Source organism: Protomyctophum parallelum (assembly GCF_964188405.1).
Source record: "Protomyctophum parallelum genome assembly, chromosome: 13".
NCBI classification, from domain to species: domain Eukaryota; kingdom Metazoa; phylum Chordata; class Actinopteri; order Myctophiformes; family Myctophidae; genus Protomyctophum; species Protomyctophum parallelum.
The window spans coordinates 47822518-47850413 of record NC_139708.1 but is presented as its reverse complement, the minus strand read 5'-3'; the positions used below and the strand labels follow the sequence as shown (position 1 = coordinate 47850413).

General features: G+C 44.8%; 2 protein-coding genes across 2 annotated transcripts in view; both read left to right on the top strand.

Annotated features, from left to right (window-relative positions):
- Positions 1 to 27896, top strand: part of tcf20 (transcription factor 20) — a 188429-nt gene that overhangs the window by 482 nt on the left and 160051 nt on the right. The gene's annotated exons all lie outside the window — the stretch shown is intronic.
- Positions 1 to 27896, top strand: part of grin2ba (glutamate receptor, ionotropic, N-methyl D-aspartate 2B-a) — a gene marked incomplete at its 3' end in the record, with an annotated part of 203675 nt that overhangs the window by 56445 nt on the left and 119334 nt on the right. The window contains 4 exon segments of the mRNA XM_083780784.1: positions 9552 to 9695; positions 12415 to 12501; positions 12503 to 12686; positions 27773 to 27896. The exon segment at positions 27773 to 27896 is cut by the window's right edge and continues 60 nt beyond it. Coding sequence (XP_083636910.1) covers positions 9552 to 9695; positions 12415 to 12501; positions 12503 to 12686; positions 27773 to 27896 — 539 coding nt within the window.

Below are 27896 nucleotides of genomic sequence, written 5' to 3'. Positions count from 1 at the left end.
CACCATGCAAATTTAAACAGTGCACCTAATTATAATATTGTTGCGTTTCTCAAGAAGTGCTCCAGCTAATGATGAATGGTTCTGTGACTTCAATCGGCCCGGGTCACATATTGTGTTTCAGCTCAAATCTATGGCATGCATGGCGTCAGATCAACATATGGAAGTAATTCTGTACTGGCCATATATGGAGCGTATCTTGAGTGTACAGGGTTTGATGAGGTCAGATATGCACATATGGAATGTCAGAACAGGTGAGCTCCATGTATGGAGATCTAAGGGTGGCAGCGGGGGCAGTCTATTGAGTGTACAGGGTTTGATGACGTCAGAGGTCAGCTCCATATATGGAGATCTAAGGGTGGCAGCGGGGGGTCAGTGTATTGAGTGTACAGGGTTCGATGACGTCAGAGGTCAGCTCCATATATGGAGATCTAAGGTGGCAGCGGGGGCAGTGTATTGAGTGTACAGGGTTTGATGACGTCAGAGGTGAGCTCCATATATGGAGATCTAAGGGTGGCAGCAGGGGGGCAGTGTATTGAGTGTACAGGGTTTGATGACGTCAGAGGTGAGCTCCATATATGGAGATCTAAGGGTGGCAGCGGGGGCAGTCTATTGAGTGTACAGGGTTTGATGACGTCAGAGGTCAGCTCCATATATGGAGATATAAGGGTGGCAGCGGTGGCAGTGTATTGAGTGTACAGGGTTTGATGAGGGTCCGGGGTAGGGCCGGGACTTTTTGGGCCTGTTGAGAACTCTAGTTTTGGCCGGCTGCCGGGCACAGCTGCATTAATAACGGGCACAGCTGCATTAACCCATTCTGACCTGAGATCAGATTCATACGAGGTTTCCGCCGGACACACACTGGTCTGATGAACCCATTCTGACCTGAGATCAGATTCTAAAAATGTCGTTCTTCGATTTTTCAAAAATAGCAGACATACAAGCTCGTATCGCGCCACTCGGTGGCGCGATATGAGCTTGTAGATCTGCTATTTTTCAATAGCTAAAGCATAAACATGACCCCCGATATAAATCGGGGGTCCCAGAGATATAAATGACATTAAACGGGGGTCTGTAGAGTAATATGCATGTCAAACTGGGGGGTCCTTGAAATGTAACGGGTTGAGAATCACTGCTAAAGCCGTCAAAATCTTCTCTTACGGGGGTCCCTGACATTGGGGGTCCTTGACAGTTTTCTAATGGACGTCCGCAGGCTAATTACTGTCAATTTGGGGGTCCTTGACAATGAAAAGGTTTTGGGAACCATTGCTCTATATACAGTAGGTCTCTTGTATTAACATATACCCTAAAGATTGGTCCAAAATAATGTTTTTTTTTCCCTAAAGCCAAGTTCTGGAGTTCTGCAGCTTTTAATTGTTGTTGCTGTAAGTGAAGATGGCTGAGCCCATGTTTTTAACCGCCGTTACATTAATATAGCGTTGGGTCTCTCTCTCTCTCTCTCTCTCTCTCTCTCTCTCTCTCTCTCTCTCTCTCTCTCTCTCTCTCTCAGATCCAGTATAGCTAATGAAAGTCCCTAGCACGCAGGGGCACTACTGTACTGTACTGTACATTATCACAGCTCTTAGGCCGGGTAAAGATGGAGCGAGGGAGGGGGGGGGGGAGGGGGGGGGCAGAGGAAGAAGAAGAAAGGGTGGGGGGATGGGTGGGAGGGTCGCTGAAGGGTTGGGTTAGTCTGGAAATTCAATTACATTCTGTGCCCTGGCAGTAATTCCACTGGTTGAAATGGTGACAGCGGAGAGAGAGAGAGAGAGAGAGAGAGAGAGAGAGAGATGGAACATTGCAGAACAGAAAGATACCCATACAGGGTTTGAACTTGAAGTTTCTGTACCGCACAAAGGACCGTAACCAGTTTAGGTGTTTTAAGCATTATGTTGTACTTTAGCTGAGTGCCGCGCTACGAGCTTGTAGATTACATGGGGTTTTTCAGAACACTGTCATTTAGAAGGCATTTCTAGAATCGTCCTCGGGTCCAAACTTGGTAACATCTGTCCACTCTCAGAGTCAAATTGGCAATGAGGATTTTATGTTTATACTTGATGAGTTCAGAGAGTGTCAGATTCAGTAATGATTTCAGTGGCAACAGAGCAACGAAGTCTGACGTCAATATCGCTATAGGGTCCACAGGTTCATGTACTTTTTAATTTTTTTTATTATAATCCCCCATATCTTGTCCAACATCACAAACGCTATTATCTTGGTGGAGACCTGTGTGCCCCGAGGGGAACTTTCTCTAGTTTTTAATAATTATTTGTGACGTTTTAGTGTCCTCCGGCCTCCTACTGGAGGAGGTTATTTTCCAAAAGAAGTATTATCCCATTCTGACCTGAGATCAGATTCATACGAGGTTTCCACTGGACACACACTAGTCTGATCAACCATATTCTGACCTGAGATCAGATTCTAAAAATGTCAGTCGTTCTTCGATTATTCAAAAATAGCAGACCTACAAGCTCGTATCGCGACACTCGGATGGCGCGATATGAGTTTGTAGATCTGCTATTTTTCAATAGCTAAAGCATAACATGATGCTGACACCAAAATGGGTGCCCGTTCAGAATGGGTTATTAGAAGGACAATATCAGTCACCAGGGAAAAAAAAGGTTGGATGTCTTCGATGAACTATCACGGTTCAAATGGAGTTTGAAGTTATAATGGTTTGTATATAGGGAGGGGGCGGGGCAGCTAAAATTAACCCATTCTGACCCGAGATCAGATTCATACGAGGTTTCCACTGGACACACACTGGTCTGATTAACCCATTCTGACTGAGATCAGATTCTAAAAATGTCAGTCGTTCTTCGATAATAAAAAGAAATAGCAGACCTACAAGCTCGTAGCGCGCCACTCGGTGGCGCGCTATGAGCTTGTAGATCTGCTATTTTTCAATAGCTAAAGCATAACATGATGCTAACACCAAAATGGGTTCCCGTTCAGAATGGGTTGATATAAAATATCTTAAAATGCTGAATGGAGCAACTTAAAAACTGTGTGGGGTGTTGTTCACGTATCAGCCTGAGTACCGACGGATATCCCTTTCAATGCAGTCTTATGTTGCTACTGTATTGGCGTGTTCAATTCCACCAACGTGACACATGTGTCACCGTTCATCATTGTCATGCAAAAGTATAGACATATAGAAATAGAAGTGACTTAAAACTTATAAACTCCTCTTTCAATCAGTGGCATAGTTCTTCCTGTTGTCATTAATGTGGTCACATGCGTGTGCTTCCCCTGGTTGTGTGTGTGTGTGTGTGTGTGTGTGTGTGTGTGTGTTGTGTGTGTGTGTGTGTGTGTGTGTGTGTGTGTGTGTATGGGGGGGGGGGTCCAAGGCTTTGATGTTGAGAACAGACAGTCCTGGGAAGCCAGGGATGATTTCAAACACCCCAAGCAAGCATGGTGATGAGTCGATGACAGCTAGGGTGATATAGTCTCTCTCTCTCTCTCTCTCTCTCTCTCTCTCTCTCTCTCTCTCTCTCTCTCTCTCTCATCTCTCTCTCTCTCATCTCTCCTCTCTCTCTCTCTCTCTCTCTCTCTCTCTCTCTCCAGGGACGTGCAGAGAGTGTCAGAGGGGCAGGGTGCCGAAAGAGGGCACTTTTTTCCTAAAAATAAATAGCGAAAATAGCAGATCTCTACAAGCTCACAAAGTGACACGTTGAGAGCTTGTAGATCTGCTGTTTTCGCTGGCGCTATACCCATGCAGCGTTCTTCTTTATCCCATTCTGACCCGAGGCAACCCATTTTGGGTGTCAGCATCATGTTATGCTTTAGCTATTTAATAGCAGATCTACAAGCTCATATCGCGCCACCGAGTGGCGCGATACGAGCTTGTAGGTCTGCTATTTTTGAAGAAATCGACAACAATTTGATCTCAGGTCAGAAATGGGTTAATTAGACCAGTGTGTGTCCCGGCGGAAACCTCGTATGAATCTGATCTCAGGTCAGAATGGGTTATCTACTGGGGATGCGGTGTGTAACGGCATGGATTTACAAATAGAATTAGTTCAACGCAAATGCTGCGTTTCGAGTTCAGGAGACTTTGGATAAGTAAATAAATTAATTCTCCTAAACGCTGCCTTCCTTCCGGCATGGCATGGAAAGGAATGGAGAGGAGGGCCATGTGCATTTATTTCACCGTAGAAAAACGCTGCATTCGTGGTCCGGAAAGGGCAGTTGTTTTACAGACGGGTAAAAGGGCAGGGGCCGATTTAAGCCCCCTTTGATGTCTATGTGTGCACGTACCTGCTCCCTCTATCCTATCTCCCTCTAACTCTCTCTCTCTCTCTCTCTCTCTCTCTCTCTCTCTCTCTCTCTCTCTCTCTCTCTCTCTCTCTCTCACACACACACACACAGACGAACACGCGCGCGCACACACACACACACACGCACGCACGCACGCACGCACGCACGCAACGCACACACACACACACACACACACACACACACACACACACACACACACACACACACCACACACACACACACACACACACACACACACACACACACACACACACACACACACACACACACACACACACACACACACACACACACACACTGGCCTGACTATCCACTATATCTCACACGTTGTAGAAGTGCAGCGGTTGTCTGTTGTCTAGACTATATCTATGTCTCTCACCTCCTCCCCCACTGCTGCTGTCCAGCTCAATATCCCATTTCTGCTGTGGCGCTGCTGACTCTCCGGCTTATTTATCTGTGTGTGTCTGTGTGTGTGCTAGTGCGCTTGTCCGTGTGTGTGCGTGTGTGCGTGTGTGCGTGTGTGCGTGCGTGCGTGCGTTGCGTTCGTGCGAGACAGAGAGGTGAGCTATAATGTCAGGGATGGGCACCTTTGACGATGGAGAGAGGGCCACTATAGTTCCACACTCACTCCAGAGGGGCATATAATTCCCGCTGGGCCACGACCGTAGGGGGCCGCCATGATATTAAAAGAATATATATATAATTTGTACAGGCAAGGCAGGCCAATAGGCGGCAGGCCACCAGGAAAGGTCCGGGCGTGCTGCCATTCTGCCACCATGATAATTTCACTGTACCTGTATATCAGTGAGTGACAAATAAACCCTCTTCTATCGTGAATCCTTTTGCCTGCATCGTTCTTTGTGAGAGCAACAAAGGGTTGTGTATAGTTGTCTGTTGGTTTGTATATCATTTATGTTGTTCTGTAAAAGTGGTGGTATTACTATAGGGCTTGTTTGTTTGTGTGTGCCTCGACGGAGCGGGGCGGGTAGAGTTTCTGCTGGTTGTGGTGGGCCGGTCTGGGCCAAATTTTCCGAATTTGTGTCCCAGCTTGTGTGCATGCACGTGCACATCTTGTTACCGGGGCGGACCGGGTTTTTTTTCTTCTCCAAACCACCCAAATCACTGAATTCTCCTTTAAGTGAAGGTGGGGGCCGCATGTGGCCCCCGGGCCGCCAGTAGGAGGGGACTGTATGTGGTATAGTTCTGACATGGTCGCCTTGGTCCTCTTGCCCTGTTACAGGGGTTGACACTTTGACAATGGTGGCGTCCTCTTGCCCTGTTGCATACTTTTGACTATACTTTGTCCACCATTGGGGTTGGACTGTATCTGAGTTACTGTATTACTATAATAATAACCATAATGAGATTTTTGGTAACAGTTTTGTATTCCCCCCCCCCCCCCCCACCCCCCCCGCATAATGGTGGCAAAAACTCTCGCACGCTCTCATTAGACCATTAACACGGCTCTATACTACAGGCTGATTCATGCTTCCTCGTTATTGTCACGCGGCAGAGCGATGGGAATATAAATTAAGCTTAATAATGACAAGCCAATGAAGATCCTTAGATTAATCACCCCCTGTGTACAAGCACTTCACTAGACGTGGATAACCTATTTTGGGCGGGAGCCCATTTTGGTGTTAGCATCATGTTATGCTTTAGCTATTGAAAAATAGCAGATCCACAAGCTCATAGCTTGTAGGTCTGCTACTTTTGAAAAATCGAAGAACGACTCACATAGAAACATAGCTTTTTCAGAAAACTGTCAGGATGTAGAAGAACATTTTTACAATCTGATCTCAGGTCAGAAACTGGATAAAGGATCTTAATGAAAGTCGGGACCGCTGCCATTACCCAAGCAGCACTAGTCTATAAGCCCTTTACTCTCTCTCTCTCTCTCTCTGTCTGTCTCTTTGTCTTTCTGCCTCTCTCGACCCATTCCCACTCTCTCCTGTGTGTGAGGGGGACTTAACCCCATTCTGAACGGGCACCCATTTTGGTGTTGGCATCATGTTATGCTTTAGCTATTTAAAATAGCAGATCTACAAGCTCATATCGCGCCACCGAGTGGCGCGATACGAGCTTGTAGGTCTGCTATTTTTGAAAAATCGAAAGAACGACTGACATTTCTAGAATCTGATCTCAGGTCAGAATGGGTTCATCAGACCAGTGTGTGTCCAGTGGAAACCTCGTATGAATCTGATCTCAGGTCAGAATGACTTAACGAGACCTCTCCTCCTCCCACTGTGTGCTTTACCAATGCTCTGTACAAATACGCTGTGTTTTAACACGGAAACTAAATTATAGTTCAGGGGCCAATCTTGTTACATAACGCTGCGTATCGTCGGGAGGAAACCACGTAACTCATTTTCTTTAGGTTTTTGATTATTTTCATTGTTTTTTTTGTTGCACAAGTCAGTGCTGTTGAACACCCTTTACGTCTGTGTGTTGTTTCATAAGTCAGTGCTGTTGAACACCCTTTACGTCTGTGTGTTGTTTCATAAGTCAGTGCTGTTGAACACCCTTTACGTCTGTGTGTTGTTTCATAAGTCAGTGCTATTGAACACACTTTACGTCTGTGTGTTGTTTCATAAGTCAGTGCTATTGAACACCCTTTACGTCTGTGTGTTGTTTCATAAGTCAGTGCTATTGAACACCCTTTACGTCTGTGTGTTGTTTCATAAGTCAGTGCTGTTGAACACCCTTTACGTCTGTGTGTTGTTTCATAAATCAGTGCTATTGAACACCCTTTACGTCTGTGTGTTGTTTCATAAGTCAGTGCTATTGAACACCCTTTACGTCTGTGTGTTGTTTCATAAGTCAGTGCTATTGGACACCCTTTACGTCTGTGTGTCGTTTCATAAGTCAGTGCTATTGAACACCCTTTACGTCTGTGTGTTGTTTCATAAGTCAGTGCTATTGAACACCCTTTACGTCTGTGTGTTGTTTCATAAATCAGTGCTATTGAACACCCTTTACGTCTGTGTGTTGTTTCATAAATCAGTGCTATTGAACACCCTTTACGTCTGTGTGTTGTTCCATAAATCAGTGCTATTGAACACCCTTTACGTCTGTGTGTTGTTCCATAAATCAGTTGCTGTTGGACACCCTTTACGTCTGTGTGTTGTTTCATAAATCAGTGCTGTTGGACACCCTTTACGTCTGTGTGTTGTTTCATAAATCAGTGCTATTGAACACCCTTTACGTCTGTGTGTTGTTTCATAAGTCAGTGCTATTGAACACCCTTTACGTCTGTGTGTTGTTTCATAAATCAGTGCTATTGAACACCCTTTACGTCTGTGTGTTGTTTCATAAGTCAGTGCTATTGAACACCCTTTACGTCTGTGTGTTGTTTCATAAATCAGTGCTATTGAACACCCTTTACGTCTGTGTGTTGTTTCATAAATCAGTGCTATTGAACACCCTTTACGTCTGTGTGTTGTTTCATAAGTCAGTGCTATTGAACACCCTTTACGTCTGTGTGTTGTTTCATAAGTCAGTGCTGTTGGACACCCTTTACGTCTGTGTGTGTTGTTTCGAAAATATTGAACCAATGAAAAGTAGTAAAAAAATGCTTCGGGAGAAAACCTCTTAACTCCATTGGACCCTCAAAATGTCTGCTAAAGCACCTAACTCCACCACCTCTCACCCTCCTCTCATGGAAGTCATTGAGGGAATGTATATAAAGTCACAACGCCAACTTTGATGAGGCAGCATTGCTTTATTTTCAATAAAAAGGTTTTCTTAATTTCCTGAAAAACAAACATTTTGAGATAATAACATTATGTCCACTCAATTCAATTCAGAGGAACTTGTATCGGCACGCACGAGAAATCATACATTTAGATTGACATGGCTAAAGTGGAACCAAACAATCCAGATAAAAAAATGTTTGTACAAATAAATATTGAATATGAATAGGAATAAAATGGTTAAAAAGATCATAGACTGTTTATTTTTTAATAAATGGGACCATAATTTTCCAAAAAGAATATTATGACATTAGAAATGAGACTTTAAACTAGTGACTGGAAGCAGAAAGTATTCATGACCATGTTTATTAAGGTAATACAGTCTAGGGTGAAGTTGGGCCCAAATACATGGGCTTCTATGGAGCTATGGGGGTTTCTGGGCCCAATGACAGCGCCACAACAGGCCATTATATGAACTTTCAGGAAGTCCCGATTTCCTTAGTGGCTTCACAAAATATCTGTCTGACTGCACACCCTGCAGGAGAGGTCTGTACACCCATATAGGAGAGGTTAGCCTGGTATAGACTTTAAAAAGTTGACGGCAGCATTTCAATGTGTTTGCCTTCTTTTAGTTAGTATAAACAAAACCTTTGCAAGTATACAGAAATGTATTCAAACGTAATTGATTCAAAGTTAGTTGCTCTGTTCATAAGAACAGTATGTACACTGATGTCATTCTGGTGTAAACACTGCAGGGATAATAATAATAATAATAATAATAATACATTTTATTTGTATAGCACCTTTCATGACATGAAATGCAGCTCAAAGTGCTTTACAGAGCAATAGAGAAAAAGAGAAAAGAAAAGCAAGGCATTAAACATTAAAAAACAAGCAGTAATGCAATACAGTGAGGACATGAATAACAAAAAATAAAAGATCAATATGACTTGTATTCCTTAAGGTGGTTGTATATATTCAATTTGACATCCTTCTCTTGGTTGAGCACCACAGAAACATAGGTTTTTTTCAGAAAGCTTTTAGGATTCAGAAGACTTTTTATTTTCTAGAATCTGCCTCCTGAATAATATGTTAAGAAAAGTGTAATAGTATTCAAGCAGAGGCCAGCTGTTTATCTTTATGCGCTTCTGGTTCTCTCTCTGCTCTTTATCTATCTATCAAAACAAGAAGAAGAAAAGTTTTAATTCTGTACGGGTCAGGGATGTCAAACTCAAATACACAGCGGGCCAAAATAAAGAAATTGGTACAAGTTGAGGGCCGGACTGTGTTTCAACAGACGGGCCATTTTTGGGGAGAGGGGTAGCTGAAAGTTGACCACAAGTGATATACTTTCACTGCTGATCAATAGTGAAGAGAAGTATTGTGGTGGTCCGTGCAATATACCGGAGGGCCAGTTCTAATACTAATTCAATATCATCCGCGGGCCAAAGATAATTCATTCACAGGCCTGATTTGGGCCCCGGGCCTTGAGTTTGACATATATGATGGAAAAGGTTTTTATTAAAATATCTCTTTCTCTCTCTCTCTGTCTCTGTCTATGTCTCTCTCTCTCTCTCTCAGGACGACAACTCCATGTTCTTCCAGTTCGGTCCGTCCATCGAGCAGCAGGCGTCGGTCATGCTGAACATCATGGAGGAATATGACTGGTACATCTTCTCCATCGTCACCACCTACTACCCTGGATACCAGGACTTTGTCACCAAGGTAGAACCACACACACACACACACACACCACCTACTACCCTGGATACCAGTACTTTGTCACCAAGGTAGAACCACACACACACACCACCTACTACCCTGGATACCAGGACTTTGTCACCAAGGTAGAACCACACACACACGCACGCATGCGTGCGCAAACGCACTTGCATATGCATACGCACACACACACACACACACACACACACACACACACACACACACACACACACACACACACACACACACACACACACACACACACAGCTCACGTGAAACACCACATGTACTGTGCACAGTACATGTGGATGGACTTTGATGGACGATTCTGTACGTATACTGTCCAAAATGCAAAAGCGTAATGCTGATATTTTTGTAGTATAATACACAATGGAAGATTTCCTGCCAAGAGTCGATTTGTGTTCCACTTGTCTGGAAGTGTTTGTTGCCTCCCTGATATCTACTGAAAAGATTGTGAGGCTAAAACATTGCCTGAGATTGTTTTGTTTGTTTCATTTTAACGCATTCTGACCGGGCACCCATTTTGGTGTCAGCATCATGTTATGCTTTAGCTATTTAAAAAATAGCAGATCTACAAGCTCATATCGCGCCACCGAGTGGCGCGATACGAGCTTGTAGGTCTGCTATTTTTGAAAAATCGAAGAGCGACTGACATTTTTTAGAATCTGATCTCAGGTCAGAATGGGTTAATCAGACCAGTGTGTGTCCGGCGGAAACCTCTGTATGAATCTGATCTCAGGTCAGAATGGGTTAAAGATCCTGTACTGTGCACAGTACATGTGGAAAGAAAAGAAAGTGGTTAAGTGGTGCTCAATATTTCATGTCAAGGATCCCAAAATTGGCCCGCCGACGCACACCTGAAAATATGTTGTTCCAGGGAGCAAAGATATGAGTTAAAAACGTTGACTCTGTAACAATAATATATTCAAAGATCTGAGGCACTTGCAGCATGCAGAATTTACCATGGTGAGAGAAATGCAATTGCCACTCCTCTCCTTTCCATGCCATGCTGGAAGGAAGGCAAGCGTTCAGGAGAATGGCTTGTTTTAATCTCCCAAAGTCTCCTGAACTTGAACACAGTATTTTGCGCTGAACACATTTGTTTAGAAATCCATGTCGTCACACACCGCATCGTCCACTAGCTAAAGAGTGCTGGGTTGCGCCCCGACGCGTTGTGAGCTTGTAGATCTGCTATTTTCGCTGTTTTATTTAATCCATTTAATCATAGCGCCCAAGCGATTTATAGCAACATAGCAACATTTATAGCCACATACCGGATGTGGCTGGAGCAGCTAAATGTAGCCAAAACACTCTTAACAACAACGGGAGGCATGCTTAAATCTAACGCGACGAGTTATTAACGTTTTAAGATTTTCCGTTGTCGTCGGCTAAACGGGGGGAGAACATTTTCGATGACGTCCCTCTGTTGTGCAACATCGAGGATTGCGCAACAGACGCTCCCAGGCTGTAGAGCGATGCGATCGGTTTTCATATCAATGAACTTCGTCTTTTGGATAAAAACTTGGTCCTGGGCGCTGGGGGTGTTACTAATAGTCGACGGTGAACTTGGTCCTGGGCGCTGGGTGTTAATAGTCGATGGTGAACTTGGTCCTGGGTGCTGGGTGTTAGTTGTTACTAATAGTTGATGGTGAACTTGGTCCTGGGTGCTGGGTGTTAGTTGTTACTAATAGTCGACGGTGAACTTGGTCCTGGGCGCTGGGTGTTACTAATAGTTGATGGTGAACTTGGTGCTGGGTGCTGGGTGTTACTAATAGTTGATGGTGAACTTGGTCCTGGGCGCTGGGTGTTACTAATAGTTGATGGTGAACTTGGTCCTGGGCGCTGGGTGTTACTAATAGTCGACGGTGAACTTGGTCCTGGGTGCTGGGTGTTACTAATAGTTGATGGTGAACTTGGTCCTGGGCGCTTGGGTGTTACTAATAGTTGATGGTGAACTTGGTCCTGGGTGCTGGGTGTTACTAATAGTTGATGGTGAACTTGGTCCTGGGTGCTGGGTGTTACTAATAGTTGATGGTGAACTTGGTCCTGGGCGCTGGGTGTTACTAATAGTTGATGGTGAACTTGGTCCTGGGCGCTGGGTGTTACTAATAGTCGATGGTGAACTTGGTCCTGGGCGCTGGGTGTTACTAATAGTCGACGGTGAACTTGGTCCTGGGCGCTGGGTGTTACTAATAGTCGATGGTGAACTTGGTCCTGGGTGCTGGGTGTTAATAGTCGATGGTGAACTTGGTCCTGGGCGCTGGGTGTTACTAATAGTTGATGGTGAACTTGGTCCTGGGCGCTGGGTGTTACTAATAGTTGATGGTGAACTTGGTCCTGGGCGCTGGGTGTTACTAATAGTCGAGGGTGTTAATTTATATTTATTCAACATGAATTGTAACGTTTTGCATTCTTCTTATTTATTGGTCCCCCTCATATGATGTCTGTACTTTTGTATCGTGTTCTACTGTCTGATTATGTGACGTGAATATGTGTCCTTTTGTCTGTCTGTTTTTAGTGCACTGAAACAAATTCCAATCAACTCTGTTGACATGGCAATAAAGTCTTGAATCTTAACGGGATTTCAGCCCCCAGCCTATCTAACACTCTCTGCACGTCCCCGTCTCTCGTCCCTTCCTCCTTCCCTCCCTCCGTTCCTCCCTCCCTCCCCCCCCCCCCCCCCCCCCTCCCTCCCCCCCAGATCCGCAGCACCATCGAGAACAGCTTCGTGGGCTGGGAGCTGGAGGAGGTTCTGCTGCTGGACATGTCGGCCGACGACGGCGACACCAAAGATCCAGAACCAGCTGAAGAAGCTCCAGAGTCCCGTCATGCTGATGTACTGCAACAAGGAGGAGGCCAACACCATCTTCCAGGTGGCGCACTCCGTGGGCATCACCGGCTACGGCTACACCTGGGTGGTGCCCTCGCTGGTGGCCGCCGGCTCCGACCTGGTGCCGGCAGAGTTCCCCACAGGTACGCTTGGTTACAGTGCAGAGTTCCCCACAGGTACGCTTGGTTACAGTACAGAGTTCCCCACAGGTACGCTTGGTTACAGTACTACTGGAGTATACAGTTTGGTTCCCAAGCTGTGGTGCGTGCACCCCTTGTGGTGCCTTCTTAGGCGCGATTCATACTCTTATTTTAGAGCCGAATAAAAGTGGGTTCGGCTCCAATGTGCCTACAATGTGACATTGTGACGTCATTTGAGGTTCGGGGGGGGCGGGTACCGTCCTAAAGTCGGCTCTTCGGTGCTACTGAAAGTTTCTGACGAGCCGAAATCATTCCGGCACTACAGCGCCGAAACAGCGGTGAAATAGGAGTATGAATCGGCCCTTAGGGGGTGCGCGACATGACAAGGCTAATGGTGGTGCTATATGGTTTTATTTTAAATATATTAACATATTATGCCAATGTTATGGCAAGTATATGCAGAATATAGCCTATGCTGCATATATTATGTCATATTCAGGTTCATATATGTGGATAAAAAGGAAATATATGTCTCTATATAGCTTATGGAATTTATATCCCCATGTGGGGCGACTGGGGGGGTGCGTCAGCTAGGTCAGGAGGTAACAGGGGGTCCATCCATCCATCTTCAACCGCTTATCCGTAGTCGGGTCGCGGGGGCAACAGCTCCACCAGAGTGCTCCAGACTTCCCTGGCCAAAAAGGTTTGGGAACCACTGCAGTATAGGAGGAACACAGTGTTGACTTTTTTTCCATCCATCCATCTTCAACCGCTTATCCGTAGTCGGGTCGCGGGGGCAACAGCTCCCTTACCAGAGTGCTCACTGCTCCAGACTTCCCTCTCCATGAGCAACATTAGTGACTTCCTCCCCAGTGTTGATTTTGTCAGCATTCGTGTAATGCACAAATCTATGTAAAGGTGTATGAATGTGTGTGCGGATGGTTGAATGTATAAGGCACAATCTGTGTAATCTCCTTTCATTGTAAATGGCAAATATTGAGACGTGTGGGGACAAAAGCTGCATATGGGCTAGCGCCCCTGAAAAACTAGCAGTATATGGCAGTGTTGTTTTCGTCGACTAAAACTAAGACGAAAAATGTTCGTCGACTACCTTTTTTCACTGACTAAAACTAAATAAAAACGAATCTATGATGGCTAAAACTAAGACTAAATATACTGACAATTTCGTCAACAAATAAAAACTAGACTAAAATGTTAGGAAGGGACTAGTGGACAAGAGATCCTTTTTTATGCTGGGTTGCATGCTGAAAATAGCAGATATACAATATCACAAACGAGATTGTAGATCTGCTATTTTCCGCATGCAACCAAAGTGTAAAATATGACATCAAGGCCTGTCAAAACACATTTGAGTCGACTAAATCAACTGTAGATTTAGTCGACTAAAATCGTATGACATTTAGTCGACTAAAACTAGACTAAACAGTAGAACATTCCAGGTGGCTAAAATGTGACTAAAACTAAGTGAAAACTATTTAAGAGACAACGACTAAAACTAAAATAGAAATTTGCTGCCAAAAACAACACTGGTATAATATACCAGTGTTGTTTTTGGCAGCAAATTTCTATTTACTATTTCTATTAACTCTACAGTGGTGGCTAAAATACACTACCATATTATGGTAGTGTATTTTAGCCACCGTTGTAGAGTAAATCATAGTGGATTTATGCCGGACATATAAGTGTGATAATTTGTTGGCGTTTGCCTCGTTGATTTACGCTTTGGGGCAGAGATTAGACCTCATGGTGGTTTCTGGGAATCGGCTTCCAGACGGGAGATCACTGTGGCGTTTTTTTTTTCTTTTACGATCTCGTATTGGCATCCGCCCATGATTTACTGTAAATGGGACTTAGGGGTGTGTGTGTGTGTGTGTGTGTGGTGTGTGTGTGTGTGTGTGTGTGTGTGTGTGTGTGTGTGTGTGTGTGTGTGTGTGTGTGTGTGAGGGTGTGTGTGTGTGTGTGTGTGTGTGTGTGTGTGTGCGTGTGTGTGCGTGCGTGCATTCCTTCATTTGTGCAAGAAAATATTTGGTGCGTAAAGTCAAATTAATTTGTATGTATTTGCCTTCATGCTTGCATGCATTCATACGTGTGCATATGATGTATACTGTATATATACAGTGTCTGTCTGTCTGTCTGTCTGTCTGTCCGTCCGTCCGTCTGTAATTAGCGTTCCAGGCCACAGAGTGTGATGTATTATGTCGTCAGTTCATGTAAATCATGCAGTATTATGCCAGCCGTTGTTTTGCAGTTGCCAGAGGAGATAATGTGTGGACGGTGACCATGCTAATTTATTTTTGGCTGCATGATTAGTTGGCATGTAATACTTGTATACTTTACCTTATTTCAGACCATTTTCCAAAGCTTCTCAGGTGCCCACTCTTTTAAAAACAAAATCCTTTTTCTTCTTTTTTTTTCAGGACGGGCACTTATGCCCAGTTTGCCCACAAAGAGTCCATAAGGGAGTGGGCATGCTATTGCAATGGTCAGGAGGTGCACGGCTGCTGCACGCACAATCGACACATCCATAAATGAAAGAAAACGTTGAAGTACAAGTAGCCTTGCCGAGCCATAGAAACAGGGGGTGTACTTGTACATCAAGCTGCCACCCTATGGGGCAGGAGTCTATCTCCTGTTTCTGTAGCCATGAGGCCCATAGGGGCAGGAGCCTATCTCCTGTTTCTGTAGCCATGAGGCCCATAGGGGCAGGAGCCTATCTCCTGTTTCTGTAGCCATGAGGCCCATAGGGGCAGGAGCCTATCTCCTGTTTCTGTAGCCATGAGGCCCATAGGGGCAGGAGCCTATATCCTGTTTCTGTAGCCATGAGGCCCATAGGGGCAGGAGCCTATCTCCTGTTTCTGTAGCCATGAGGCCCATAGGGGCAGGAGCCTATCTCCTGTTTCTGTAGCCATGAGGCCCATAGGGGCAGGAGCCTATCTCCTGTTTCTGTAGCCATGAGGCCCATAGGGGCAGGAGCCTATCTCCTGTTTCTGTAGCCATGAGGCCCATAGGGGCAGGAGCCTATCTCCTGTTTCTGTAGCCATGAGGCCCATAGGGGCAGGAGCCTATCTCCTGTTTCTGTAGCCATGAGGCCCATAGGGCAGGAGTCTATCTCCTGTAGCCATGAGGCCCATAGGGGCAGGAGTCTATCTCCTGTTTCTGTAGCCATGAGGCCCATAGCGGCAGGAGCCTATCTCCTGTTTCTGTAGCCATGAGGCCCATAGGAGCAGGAGCCTATCTCCTGTTTCTGTAGCCATGAGGGCCCATAGGGGCAGGAGCCTATCTCCTGTTTCTGTAGCCATGAGGCCCATAGGATCAGGAGCCTATCTCCTGTTTCTGTAGCCATGAGGCCCATAGGGGCAGGAGCCTATCTCCTGTTTCTGTAGCCATGAGGCCCATAGGGGCAGGAGCCTATCTCCTGTTTCTGTAGCCATGAGGCCCATAGGGGCAGGAGCCTATCTCCTGTTTCTGTAGCCATGAGGCCCATAGGGGCAGGAGCCTATCTCCTGTTTCTGTAGCCATGGGGCCCATAGGGGCAGGAGCCTATCTCCTGTTTCTGTAGCGTGAGGCAGCTTGATGTACAAGTACACCCCCTGGACATGACGTTAGTATGTCGCAGGGACTTACACCCCAATCCAGTCTTTGGTATGACCCGGCCGGGGATCAAACCCCGACCTCCCAGTCTCAGGGAGGACACTCTAACCACAAGCCCACTGAGCTGGTAATGCTGTATTGAAGTATATGTGCTGGTATTCTATTTGATGCATTGGTATTCAGAGATGGTACTACTCCGTTTTGACGGTCTGTGTGTAGGTCCCCTGTGTGTGTCCATAAACCATCTCCATCATAACTCCTGCAGTGTGCCAGAAACCAGCAGTTGGTGTTATAGGAGGTCACATTTGGCCTGTGGTTTAAAGGGACGTTTCACCGCTGGAATAAACTGCAGTCACTCAGTGTTAAAGGGGAGTTTTTCCGCACAAGCTGTTTTCTTACCTTACGTATATATGAAGACACGTATCCATTCGTCACTGAAAAAAGCAGTCCCAAAAAAACGTGCTGAGCGTTCCATACCAAATTACCATCGGGGTGGATCAACCGCTCTGGAAAAAAAAAATCATTAACATGTTTTTGTTCAGACCTCCAGTTCTAGGCAACACAGAATGGGGGGGGGGGGGGGGGGGGGGCTCTAAGGTCTATTAAGGACATAGTAAAATGTTGAAAATGAGTGGAATGCCCCTTTAAGTCCGGGACACTATTGGGTGACTGGAGTCCATTCAAAACTCAAAATTAGGTAACCATAAATTCACAGATGTTCAGCATATGCTCATTACAAGATTGGAACATTAATACTCTAGGGTCATAATGACATTCATCCCAGGCCACTTTTTTTTTGCTTCCTGATATTTGTACTTTACTTCATTTTAACGTACTTTTCTTAAGTACATTTAGTGTGAGCTAATTTAAAGGTATATTCAGTGATTTCACTTAATTCAAATATCACTTATTTTTTTGTTTTGTTGTGATAATCCTCTCTACTATAGAGTGTGCTGACCATATAAGGAGTTCCTCCCTGTCCCCAGTTAACCCCTGGGGGTCAAAAAACCTTAGGTTTCGTTTTTGGCTCTCTATCCTGATTGGATGAAAGGCTTAGGTCCCAGCCAAAAACGAAACCTAAGGTATTTTGAGTGAAATCACTGAATATACCTTTAACACTGAGAGTGTATACAAATGGTATACACTCTCAGAGTTACACCCATAAGGGTCCATTTGGTTCCTATCATTAAAGGACCACTTCACCACTTTTCAACCTATCTTCATATAATAGGTCCTCACTAATAATCATGATTCGGTCTGTGTCTCATAGGAGGGCTGTGGGCAGTTCAGAAACCGTCTTCCAGTGACATCATCGATGGGGAATACAAGCTAATAGAAACTGCAGGCTTTCTAGTCCTGAAAAGTTGCAATGCGAAAATGGAAGCCATCGTTCTCACGATAATGAAAATCTAAACATTTCTAAACATTTGTTTAAAAAAATAATCTGCCTTATGATGATGTCACTGGAAGACGGTTTCTGAACTGCCCACAGCCCTCCTATGAGACACAGACCGAATCATGATTATTAGTGAGGACCTATTATATGAAGATAGGTTGAAAAGTGGTGAAGTGGTCCTTTAAGCTGGGGACACCCTGGTACTTCCTCAATTAGGACCCCTGGGGGTCTCCGGACCCCACTTTGGGGAACCACTGACATACATATGAATACATGGTGGCGCCGGTTCCGAGGTGAACCGGGTCTTGAGGAGAGCGTTCTTTTGCATTCTCTGACATGGCGATTATAGTCACAATGTGTTCCCCCGTTTCTTCGTTGAGTATTTTCAGAACTGCAGGTATATTGACAAATCGGGCAGTGGTTGTTATAATCAGACCAGTGTGAGTCCTGTGCAAACCTCGTATGAATCTGATCTCAGGCCTGAATGGGTTAAGGGTGTATCTCTGACATTAAACAGCTCTCGGGGTATCACGCTCCATGATTAACACGCCCAGTGTCCATGATTAATTCAGTGAGCTGCTGCTAGCAACAAAAGAATCTCCACTGAAATAGACTGCAGTGCAAGGTCATCAGTGCCTTCAATATTCACTCCACCAACTCAGAATCTAAACATTTTATTAAAACAAGTCATTTGACTTCTCACAGCATGCCACATTTCAGACATTTCATCCTGGACAAGGTCAAACGCTCAACCTGGTTATCTCTAAATGCATTCCATTTTTGAGTGGTGCAACCCCACTCCCTTATACGGAGCTATGCGTGTGTGTGGGTGGCTGGCTGGCTGGCTGGCTGGGTGGCTGGCGCGCCACTCGGTGGCACGCTATGAGCTTGTAGATCTGCTATTTTTCAATAGCTAAAGCATGACATAATGCTTTAGCCCAAAATGGGTTAAAGAACATTGTGAAGAAGGCTGAGCATCGACTGACTATACTATGACATCTGGTAAAAGCTCACTGAAACCGTTATTATAACAAAGAAATAAAAATGATCACGTCAGTCCTACATCTTTCAAATGATATGTGATCGTATTATAATACCAACAAATATAATACCCAATTTCTGTTTCTCCACAAGACAAACGGCTGAATCCCCTGAGGTCTTGACCCCGGTATACCCATTAACCCATTCAGACCTGAGGACGATTCTACAAATGCCTTCTAAATTAAGTTTTCAGTATTCAGACAGTTTTCTGAAAAACCCTCATGTCTCTGTGTCAGTCGTTCTCAAACATTTCCATGTCAAGGACCCCCAAGATTATATGTAATTAGCCGCCGACCCCCCCAGAAGCAAAGATTTTAGTTAAAAACTTTGGCTCTGTCCTGGCTCGGTCCTGGGTTCGATTCCCGCTCGGGGCGCTGTGGGTGCTGGCGGCGTGTTTCCTCCTCCGCGTCATCAGTGCCCATACCCGAAGGCGGGGTTGGCGAAAGGGCCTTTCTGTGTGGAGTTTGCATGTTCTCCCCGTGTCCCCTAGGGTAGGTACCCTCACAAAAACATGCAGTAATCCTGGTCTCTAAACTGCCTCCCCCTGGCCAGCTGATGATTGACACAGGGGTGAAAAATGGGTTACAAAATCGTGGGATAAAAAATATATAAAAAAAAAAGAAAAAACTTTGAAAGAATATATATTCATTGATTTGTGCCCACATTTCCACGATTAAAAAAAAATAGCAGACTATACAAGCTCGTAGTGCGCCACTCGGTGGCGCGCTATGAGCTTGTAGATCTGCTATTTTTCAATAGCAAGTATAACACCAAAAGGGGTTACCGCCCAGGACGGGTTAACCCATTTTGGGGCGGGAACCCCTTTTGGTATTAGCATTATGTTATACTTTAGCTATTGAAAAATAGCAGATCTACAAGCTCATAGCGCGCCACCGAGTGGAGTGCTACGAGCTTGTAGGTCTGCTATTTTTGAAAAATCGAAGAACGACTGACATAGATACGTAGCTTTTTCAGAAAACTGTAAGGATGTAGAAGACATTTTTAGAATCTGATCTCAGGTTAGAATGGGTTCAAGTGTGTCTCTCACAGCTCCTCACCCGATTATCATTATTATATAATTGCTCCTCTTACAGTCTCGTGATTTCCCCACTTCCCCACTCGAGTGTCCAATTATCACGATCCTCATTCTGAGATACTTGAAAACATCGCCTATACTTACTAGTTCATACCCGTCCACGGGTTCACGAGCAGAGCACTGTTGATTTAATTGAAATTAAGACGAAAAAGGTTAGGGCCGATTCATACTCCTATTTTAGAGCCGAATAAAAGTCGGTTTGGCGCTGTAGAGCCTATACAATGTGACATTTGAGGTCCCGGGGGGGCTAAAGTCGTCTCTTCGGTGCTACTGAAAATTCGGCCACCTTTCGACCACCTTTTTTTTCTGAAAACTAAATGGAAAGTAAATTAAAAATAAGCTATGGTGACTAAAACTATAAGACTAAATATACTGAAAATGTCGTCAAAAAATAAAAACTAGACTTAAAGGCACGCACGCACACGTGCACGTGCTGCGGACCCGCCCTGTGTTGTGTTGGATGTCTGCCTATAAGAACGGGGTCATACACAGTAGCCTTTATGCTTAAACTTTGGGAGACCAGGTTTGTTGCAGTCTTGCATGCTAATAACGGAGACAGACATGCTGTGGCTATATGGGGGGGAGAGAGTGTTGTTGGTGGTCCACGAAGCATCCACGGACCCCCATGGCTGGGGTTCACTGTGCTAAGCTGCTGTGGTACGACGACATATACAGTAAGTGCATATAAGGACCATCTTATATTCTAACTCGTATATAGCGCGACTATAGTGAGACTAAACTCATTGATTAGCATTATGTGGGGAACAAAAACAATGCAACGCCAACACCAGTTTCTTTTTTTTTCTTTTTTTTTTGTGTAAACCGGATCATGCATGTCACTTTTAGAATGAATACCAGGCTTTAATTCCTTCCGCGGTGGCATGCCTGGTGACGCGAGGTTAGCTTATAGCTGCTGTATACGCTGTTTCCATACCGGAGTGTTAGCCCCCCCCTGCTATTCATTTCCATAGAAGTTGCTCAGTGGCGAAGCACCCGGAAGACTGCCGGAGTATTTAACCCATTCTGACCTGAGATCAGATTCATACGAGGTTTCCGCCGGACACACGCTGGTCTGACGAACCCATTCTGACCTGAGATCAGATTCTAAAAATGTCAAGTCGCTCTTCGATTTTTCAAAAATAGCAGACCTACAAGCTCGTATCGCGCCACTCGGTGGCGCGATACGAGCTTGTAGATCTGCTATTTTTAAATAGCTAGAGCATAACATGATGCTGACACCAAAATGGGTGCCCGGTCAGAATGGGATAATTATAACTCAATGGCTCGAGCGAGCGGAAGTTTAGCCTAGCCTAGCCTAGCTCCGGACCTCAATTTTGAGGTCCGGGTTTACGCACGTGACGTCATGAATGTCCGTCCACTTCCATGAAAGTGCTGCAATTCCACATTTCACCAGTAGGTAGTGGCAGCTTCAACGTTGGACAGCCATATAGTCTAGTAACCAGAATGTGAACCCGGACATGTTGAGAAACACCAACGTTTCATGTTATAGATGTTTAGTATGGGTCCTCCCCAGCATGTATAGAAACTGCCGGTTGCTAACTTGCATATGTTGAGAAATTTTCATAATTGCCATAATATCTGACCATACCATTAACAACCTAAACAAATATATCTATAATTTCATCATGCTTTATGTAGCATGTGACATGTCAAACTAGGGGGTTTTCATGATGCTGAATCCATTCCAAGCATTGGTTTTGCACAAAATACACTCCTTAGGCTAAAACGGCCATAGCCGTAATCACAGATATGATGATGCATGTCAGCACATTTGTGAAGTAGCTATGGCCGTTTATAGCGAGTGTTTTTTTTTTTTTGCAAAACTAATGCTTGGAATGGATTCAGCATCATGAAAAACCCCTAGTTTGACATGTCACATGCTACATAAAGCATCATGAAATTTGGATTTTTCTTTTTAGGTTGTTAATGGTATGGCCACATATTATGCCAATTATGAAAATTGCTCAACATATGCAAGTTAGCATCCAGCAGTTTCTACATGCTGGGGAGGACCCATACTAAACATTTATAACATAAAACGTTGGTGTACTCAACATGTCCGGGTTCACAATGGGGCTCTATGGGGCTGGCTACTAGACTATTAGTGGGGCTCTATGGGGCTGGCTACTAGACTATTACTGGGGCTCTATGGGGCTGGCTACTAGACTATTACTGGGGCTCTATGGGGCTGGCTACTAGACTATTACTGTGCCTCTATGGGGCTGGCTACTAGACTATTACTGGGGCTCTATGGGGCTGGCTACTAGACTCTTACTGGGGGCTTGTCTGTTTCAGGCTGAATTAACCACGGTTGGTTTCGGAGGTCGGTGGTGAAGACGTGTGTTAGCAGCGCTGAGTGTTAATTTGCTTACTGGGCACGCTCGATGCGTTTGTACGTGCGCCGCCCGCGACACGGGTGATGAAGAGCCTCCAATTCCCGCGTGTAATTCTCCGCTGATACCTTCCTTAAGTGGCACCCGGAGAGGCCATCTCGTCTCCTCCTCCTCCTCCACCACCCACCCTCTCCTTCCCTCTCCTTTCTTCTCACCATCCCTCTCTCTGTTGTCTCTGCTCCTGCTGACTCTCTCTCTATCTACTCTCTCTCTCTCTCTCTCTCTCTCTCTGCATTATTTCTTTCGCCACGCTGTCCCTTTCTCCCTCTCTGTCTCTCTGCATCTAACTTATTATATGCTCCTCTCTGCTCTCACTGCCCCCCTCCCACCCCACTCTCTCTCTTATACCACTCTGTCCCTCTGCTTCTTTTCAATTTGTCTCTTTCAAGTCTCTCCGTGTTCTAACAGCCCATTCCGTCTCTGTGTCCCTCGCTGCTATCTTCCTGACACAGCGGCAGCGTTTGACGCAACGGACCGCTCTGCTACGTACAGCCGCTTTAACCCATTCTGACCTGAGATCAGATTCATACGAGGTTTCCGCCGGACAAACACTGGGTCTGATGAACCCATTCTGACCTGAGATCAGATTCTAAAAATGTCAGTCGTTCTTCGATTTTTCAAAAATAGCAGACCTACAAGCTCGTATCGCGCCACTCGGTGGCGCGATATGAGCTTGTAGGTCTGCTATTTTTCAATAGCTAAAGCATAACGTAATGCTAACACCAAAATGGGTTCCCGTATAGAATGGGTTAATCTGACATCGCTCTGACGGTGATAAGCTGCTCCGGAAAATACACCATAATCCTTCTGTTATTGTGCTATACAATCAATTATACATCTGTCTGTGTTAGACGTACAGTACTATACTGCGTGTGCGTGTGAGTGAGCGTGTGCGTGCGTGTGTGTGTGCGTGTGTGTGTGCGTGTGTGTGTGTGTGTGCGTGTGCGTGCGCGTGTGCGTGTGTGTGTGTGTGTGTGTAAATTGCCCTGTGGGTGGACGGTGGGCCGTAAGGTGCAGGCGTCACAAAAACGCAACATTCCCATATTTGGAAACAACGTTCAAATACGTTCACCTACAGTATAGGTTTTCGGCCTTAAAATATATTAAATATAATTATCATAGTATACTGTAAATATATTCTGTAGGTCATATAGACAACAGACATACAAACATAGGCCCTCATTTATCAACCGTGCGTACGCCAAAATATGGGCGCACGCCGAAATTACCGACGTGGGTGTACTACGAAACCTGCACTCGAATCTGTGGCAGATTTTACACTCGATTGATAAATGAGGGCCATACAGTCTACTGTATTGTCTGTGTTGTCTCCTATAAGGCCTCACACACACGTAAGACACACGCAATACACGCGATACACTTGTGTCCCTGTGTCTTCTGTGTGTCATGCAGTGTTGTTTTTGGCAGCAAATTTCTATTTTAGTTTTAGTCGTTGTCTCTTGAATAGTTTTCACTTAGTTTTAGTCACATTTTAGTCACCTGGAATGTTCTAGTGTTGAGTCTAGTTTTAGTCGACTAAGTGTCATACGATTTTAGTCGACTAAATCTACAGTTGATTTAGTCGACTAAAATGTGTTCTGACAGGCCTTGATGTCGTTGTAATGACATATTTTACACTTTGGTTGCATGCTGAAAATTGCAGATCTACAATCTCTACAATCTCTACAAACTCGTCGACGCGTTGTGAGATTGTATATCTGCTATTTTCAGCATGCAACCCAGCATAAAACTGGATCTCTTGTCCACTATAACATTTTAGTCTAACATTTTAGTCTAGTTTTTATTTGTTGACGAAATTGTCAGTATATTTAGTCTTAGTTTTAGTCGTCATAGATTCGTTTTTATTTAGTTTTTATTTAGGTTGTGTCTTCAAACCATGTGACTCCCATTGGAAATGCATTGAGGCGGCCATGCAGAAGACACAGGACACAAGTGTGTCTTGCATGTGAGTGAGGCCTGTAGCAAACTCCAGGCTACAGTATAATTAGTTTCGAGGAAGCAATCTGATTGGTTGAAATGGCTTCTATAGCCGTGGATCAAACCAGCACCATTCACCACCTAATCAAAACAAATAATTGCAGCTGCTCTGTTCTCCCAGAGCGCTAGCAAACTCGGTGGCTAGGCTAGCTAGTTTCTTGGGACATTTGTGGTCGTAGTGACTACATCTGTCATTAAAAAAAATGTGACCAGATTTGACTGAATTAAATGAGTTAATAGCACAGGCAGACTCGTCACATACTAGAGCATGTCTGAAATAAGTGTCAGAGCTGAAATCGACATGTAAATATGAAATAAATGCCCAAACATGTAGCTAGGTATAATGTTAGAGACCACAGAAGTGAACATTTCAAGCCTGTTTTCTGCAAGACATTACTCTATAAGCCATATCTCCAAAACTGATGGGCCAAACTGAACAACCAATATGTCAATTTGAAGCTATGATTCCCTGTTTTCATATGACATGAAAAAACAAAAATTAAAAAAAATCCAATGGCAGTCCCTCAGTCAAATGTAGTCACAAATGTATTTTTTCAGCGACTTTCTTAGTTTTAAGGGTAACTGTTGTATAATTGCAATATTACACTTGAGGGTGTGGTTTAACGTGATTATTGCCACTTCAGTGGCGACTGTCGTGGCAATAATCACATTAAAACACACCCTATCGTGTAATATTGCTTAAATGAAGGACACCTGCCAGGTTGACGTGCAGTTATCTGTGTTGGGACATTTAAACACGTCCTCAGAGATACTGTATATGAATAGACGTATAGCTGCTCCTTGTTCTCACATGACCTGTATGTGTGTGTGTGTGTGTGTGTGTGTGTGTGTGTGTGTGTGTGTGTGTGTGTGTGTGCGTGTGCGTGTGCGTGTGTGCGTCAGCTGTCAGCAATGCAATGACTGACTGACTGACTCAGACTGACACTCAGATGAGAGAGAGAGAGAGAGAGAGAGGGGGGGGGGGAGAGAGAGAGGGGGGGAGAGAGAGAGAGAGAAAGAGAGAGAGGGGGGGGAGAGAGAGAGAGGGGGGGAGAGAGAGAGAGAGAGGGGGAGAGAGACATTATGGTAATGTAGTCAGACATTCGGGGGGGAACAGCCAGGTCGCTGACCCCACTCAGACTGATCAATTAGTGGACATAGAGGCATAATGGAGCAGTCTAAATGTATGTCCATTCCTCACACACTCCTCCTAATTCATCCTAAATGTCTGTCCATTCCTCACACACTCCTCCTAATTCATATTGAACAGTTACACCCGACCACAATATGCTGTTGAATTTGAACCAAAAGGTCAAGTGTTCTCTAAAAATACTCAAAATACACCTCAGGATTTACTGTTGGGCACTGAGAGAGACGTGGAAGGAGGGAGGGAGGGTGGGCAGTGTTGGAAAGTAACTAAGTACATTTAATTAAGTACTGTCTTAAGTACAATCTTTTTGTATTTTTGAGGAGCGCTAGCCCCTCCTATAGATTCAGCTATTAGTGTCATTCTGTCCGACACAAAGACTACATTCCCATTGACAAGAATTGGAGATATGTGTCTGAGCATGTTATGATGATGTACTGTACGATGATAAGAGCGCCCTCATTTTTTGTAATGAGTAGTTCTACATTGCAGTATTGATACTTTTACGTAAGTAAAACAATTGAGTACGTTTTCCAGCAGTGCTGAAGAGAGACATGGGAGGAGGGGAGGGACAGTATGAGTGTAGAGAAAGGAAGAGAGATAAATAAACAGGTGGACAGGTTGACAGATGGTGGAGCAGGGGGCAGGAACGAGAGCGGAACAGAGACTTTATCTACTGTAAATGAAATGAAAAAGTCACCCTAAACTTGAAATCTAGACAGACTAGACAGTAACGCAGACAGGCAGAGAGAGACTTTAGACCAGGGGTGGATAACTGGCGACCCGGGTTCCACATGTGGCCCCCACCTTCACTTAATGTCAGAACACTGATATAATATTGGTTTCAGCTGTTTACAATTCCACAGCATGGAAACATGACCCGCTGTAATTACTTCAGTCTAAATTAGTAGCCCATTGCTCAATATAATTAAAGGCATTTGAAATTACATAAACATGTTAATTTTCAGGATTCCAATTCAAAAATAGCAAAAAAAGAATTCAAAGTCGATCAAAGAAGATCTAGAAGCTCAAAATGTGTCGCGCTGCGACGCGTTTTGAGCTTGTAGATCGGCTATTTTTGCTACGACAGTGATATATGGCCCTATAGGGAGTGAGTGTGGAAATATAGTGGCTCTCTTCATCGTCAAAGTTGCCCAGCCCTGCTTTAGACGTAGGGAACAGAGGTGTCTGGAAGGAGACAGACAGTACGGAATAGACGGACAGGAGCAGGGCTGGACTGGCCACCGGGCGTACCAGGAATTTTGTCGGTGGGCCGCGACCGTAGGGGGCCGCCAGAAAGGCCACCAGAAAGGTCCGGGCGTGCTGTACCTGTATCAGTGTGTGACAAATGAACCCTCTACAAAGGGTTGTGTAGTTGTCTGTTGGTTTGTATCATTTATAGGCCTATGTATGTTGTTCTGTAAAAGTGGTATTAGGGCTTGTTTGTTTGTGTGTGCCGCGACGGAGCGGGGCGGTAGAGTTTCTGCTATCTGCGCGCTGGTTGTGGTGGGCCGGTCTGGGCCAAATTCACACGAAAATGCCCGGGCCGAATTCTTGTCCCAGTCCAGCCCTGGACAGGAGGCATTTAGGACCATATTTAGCTGTTATTGGGGACGAAAAGGCTTTTCATTATGGATGTGAGGCGTATAATCCAGTGCAGAGATAGTTCATTGAGCCTCGGAAGTCAGAAGGTTTATTTTATAATCCCCCCCGCCCCCCCCCCCCGCCCTTTAATTAATGCTCTATCAGTAAGTTATTCTGCTCCTTTAACACCCGAGGTCGATTCTACAAAATGACAGTTAATTCTGATAAACTCTATGTTTCTATATCACTGGTTCTCAAACTATATGGAGCCCCAGAATTATATGTATTTGGCCGCGGACCCCCATCTTATTAATTATAATAATAAAAAAAAAGGCTGATCCTCTCTCTCTCTCTCTCTCTCTCTCTCTGTTTCAATTTCAAAAGGCTTTATTGGCATGATAAATATGTTCTACATTGCCAAAGCGTACGTACAACAAAACAAAAGTCAACAAACATCCCAACAATAATGAACAACAAGCAATACAATGAAAATAAATTAACAAACATAAACATAACAGCGACTTAATGACCCTGTCTCTTCTGTCCACTGGCTAGTCCCTCAGTTGATGACAACTCCACACGTATGTTGCTGCCAAAACTGTGCATTTGGACTGTTCTCCCAGAACATATTGGAGTGATGAGTTATTAATGGTGGATTGAAATTCTTAATATTTTTCTTTTAAATTTAGGGAAGAATGATTCTCTGATTGTCTTTATACTTGTCGCACCTTCCCTTGAGAGCAGAGTGAACACAGTCTGTCTCTCTCTCTCTCTCTCTCTCTCTCTCTCTCTCTCTCCCAGGTCTGATCTCGGTGTCGTATGATGAGTGGGACTACGGCCTGGAGGCGCGCGTTCGCGACGGGGTGGCCGTCATCGCCACCGCCACGTCCACCATGATGATGGACCGCGGGCCCCACACGCTGCT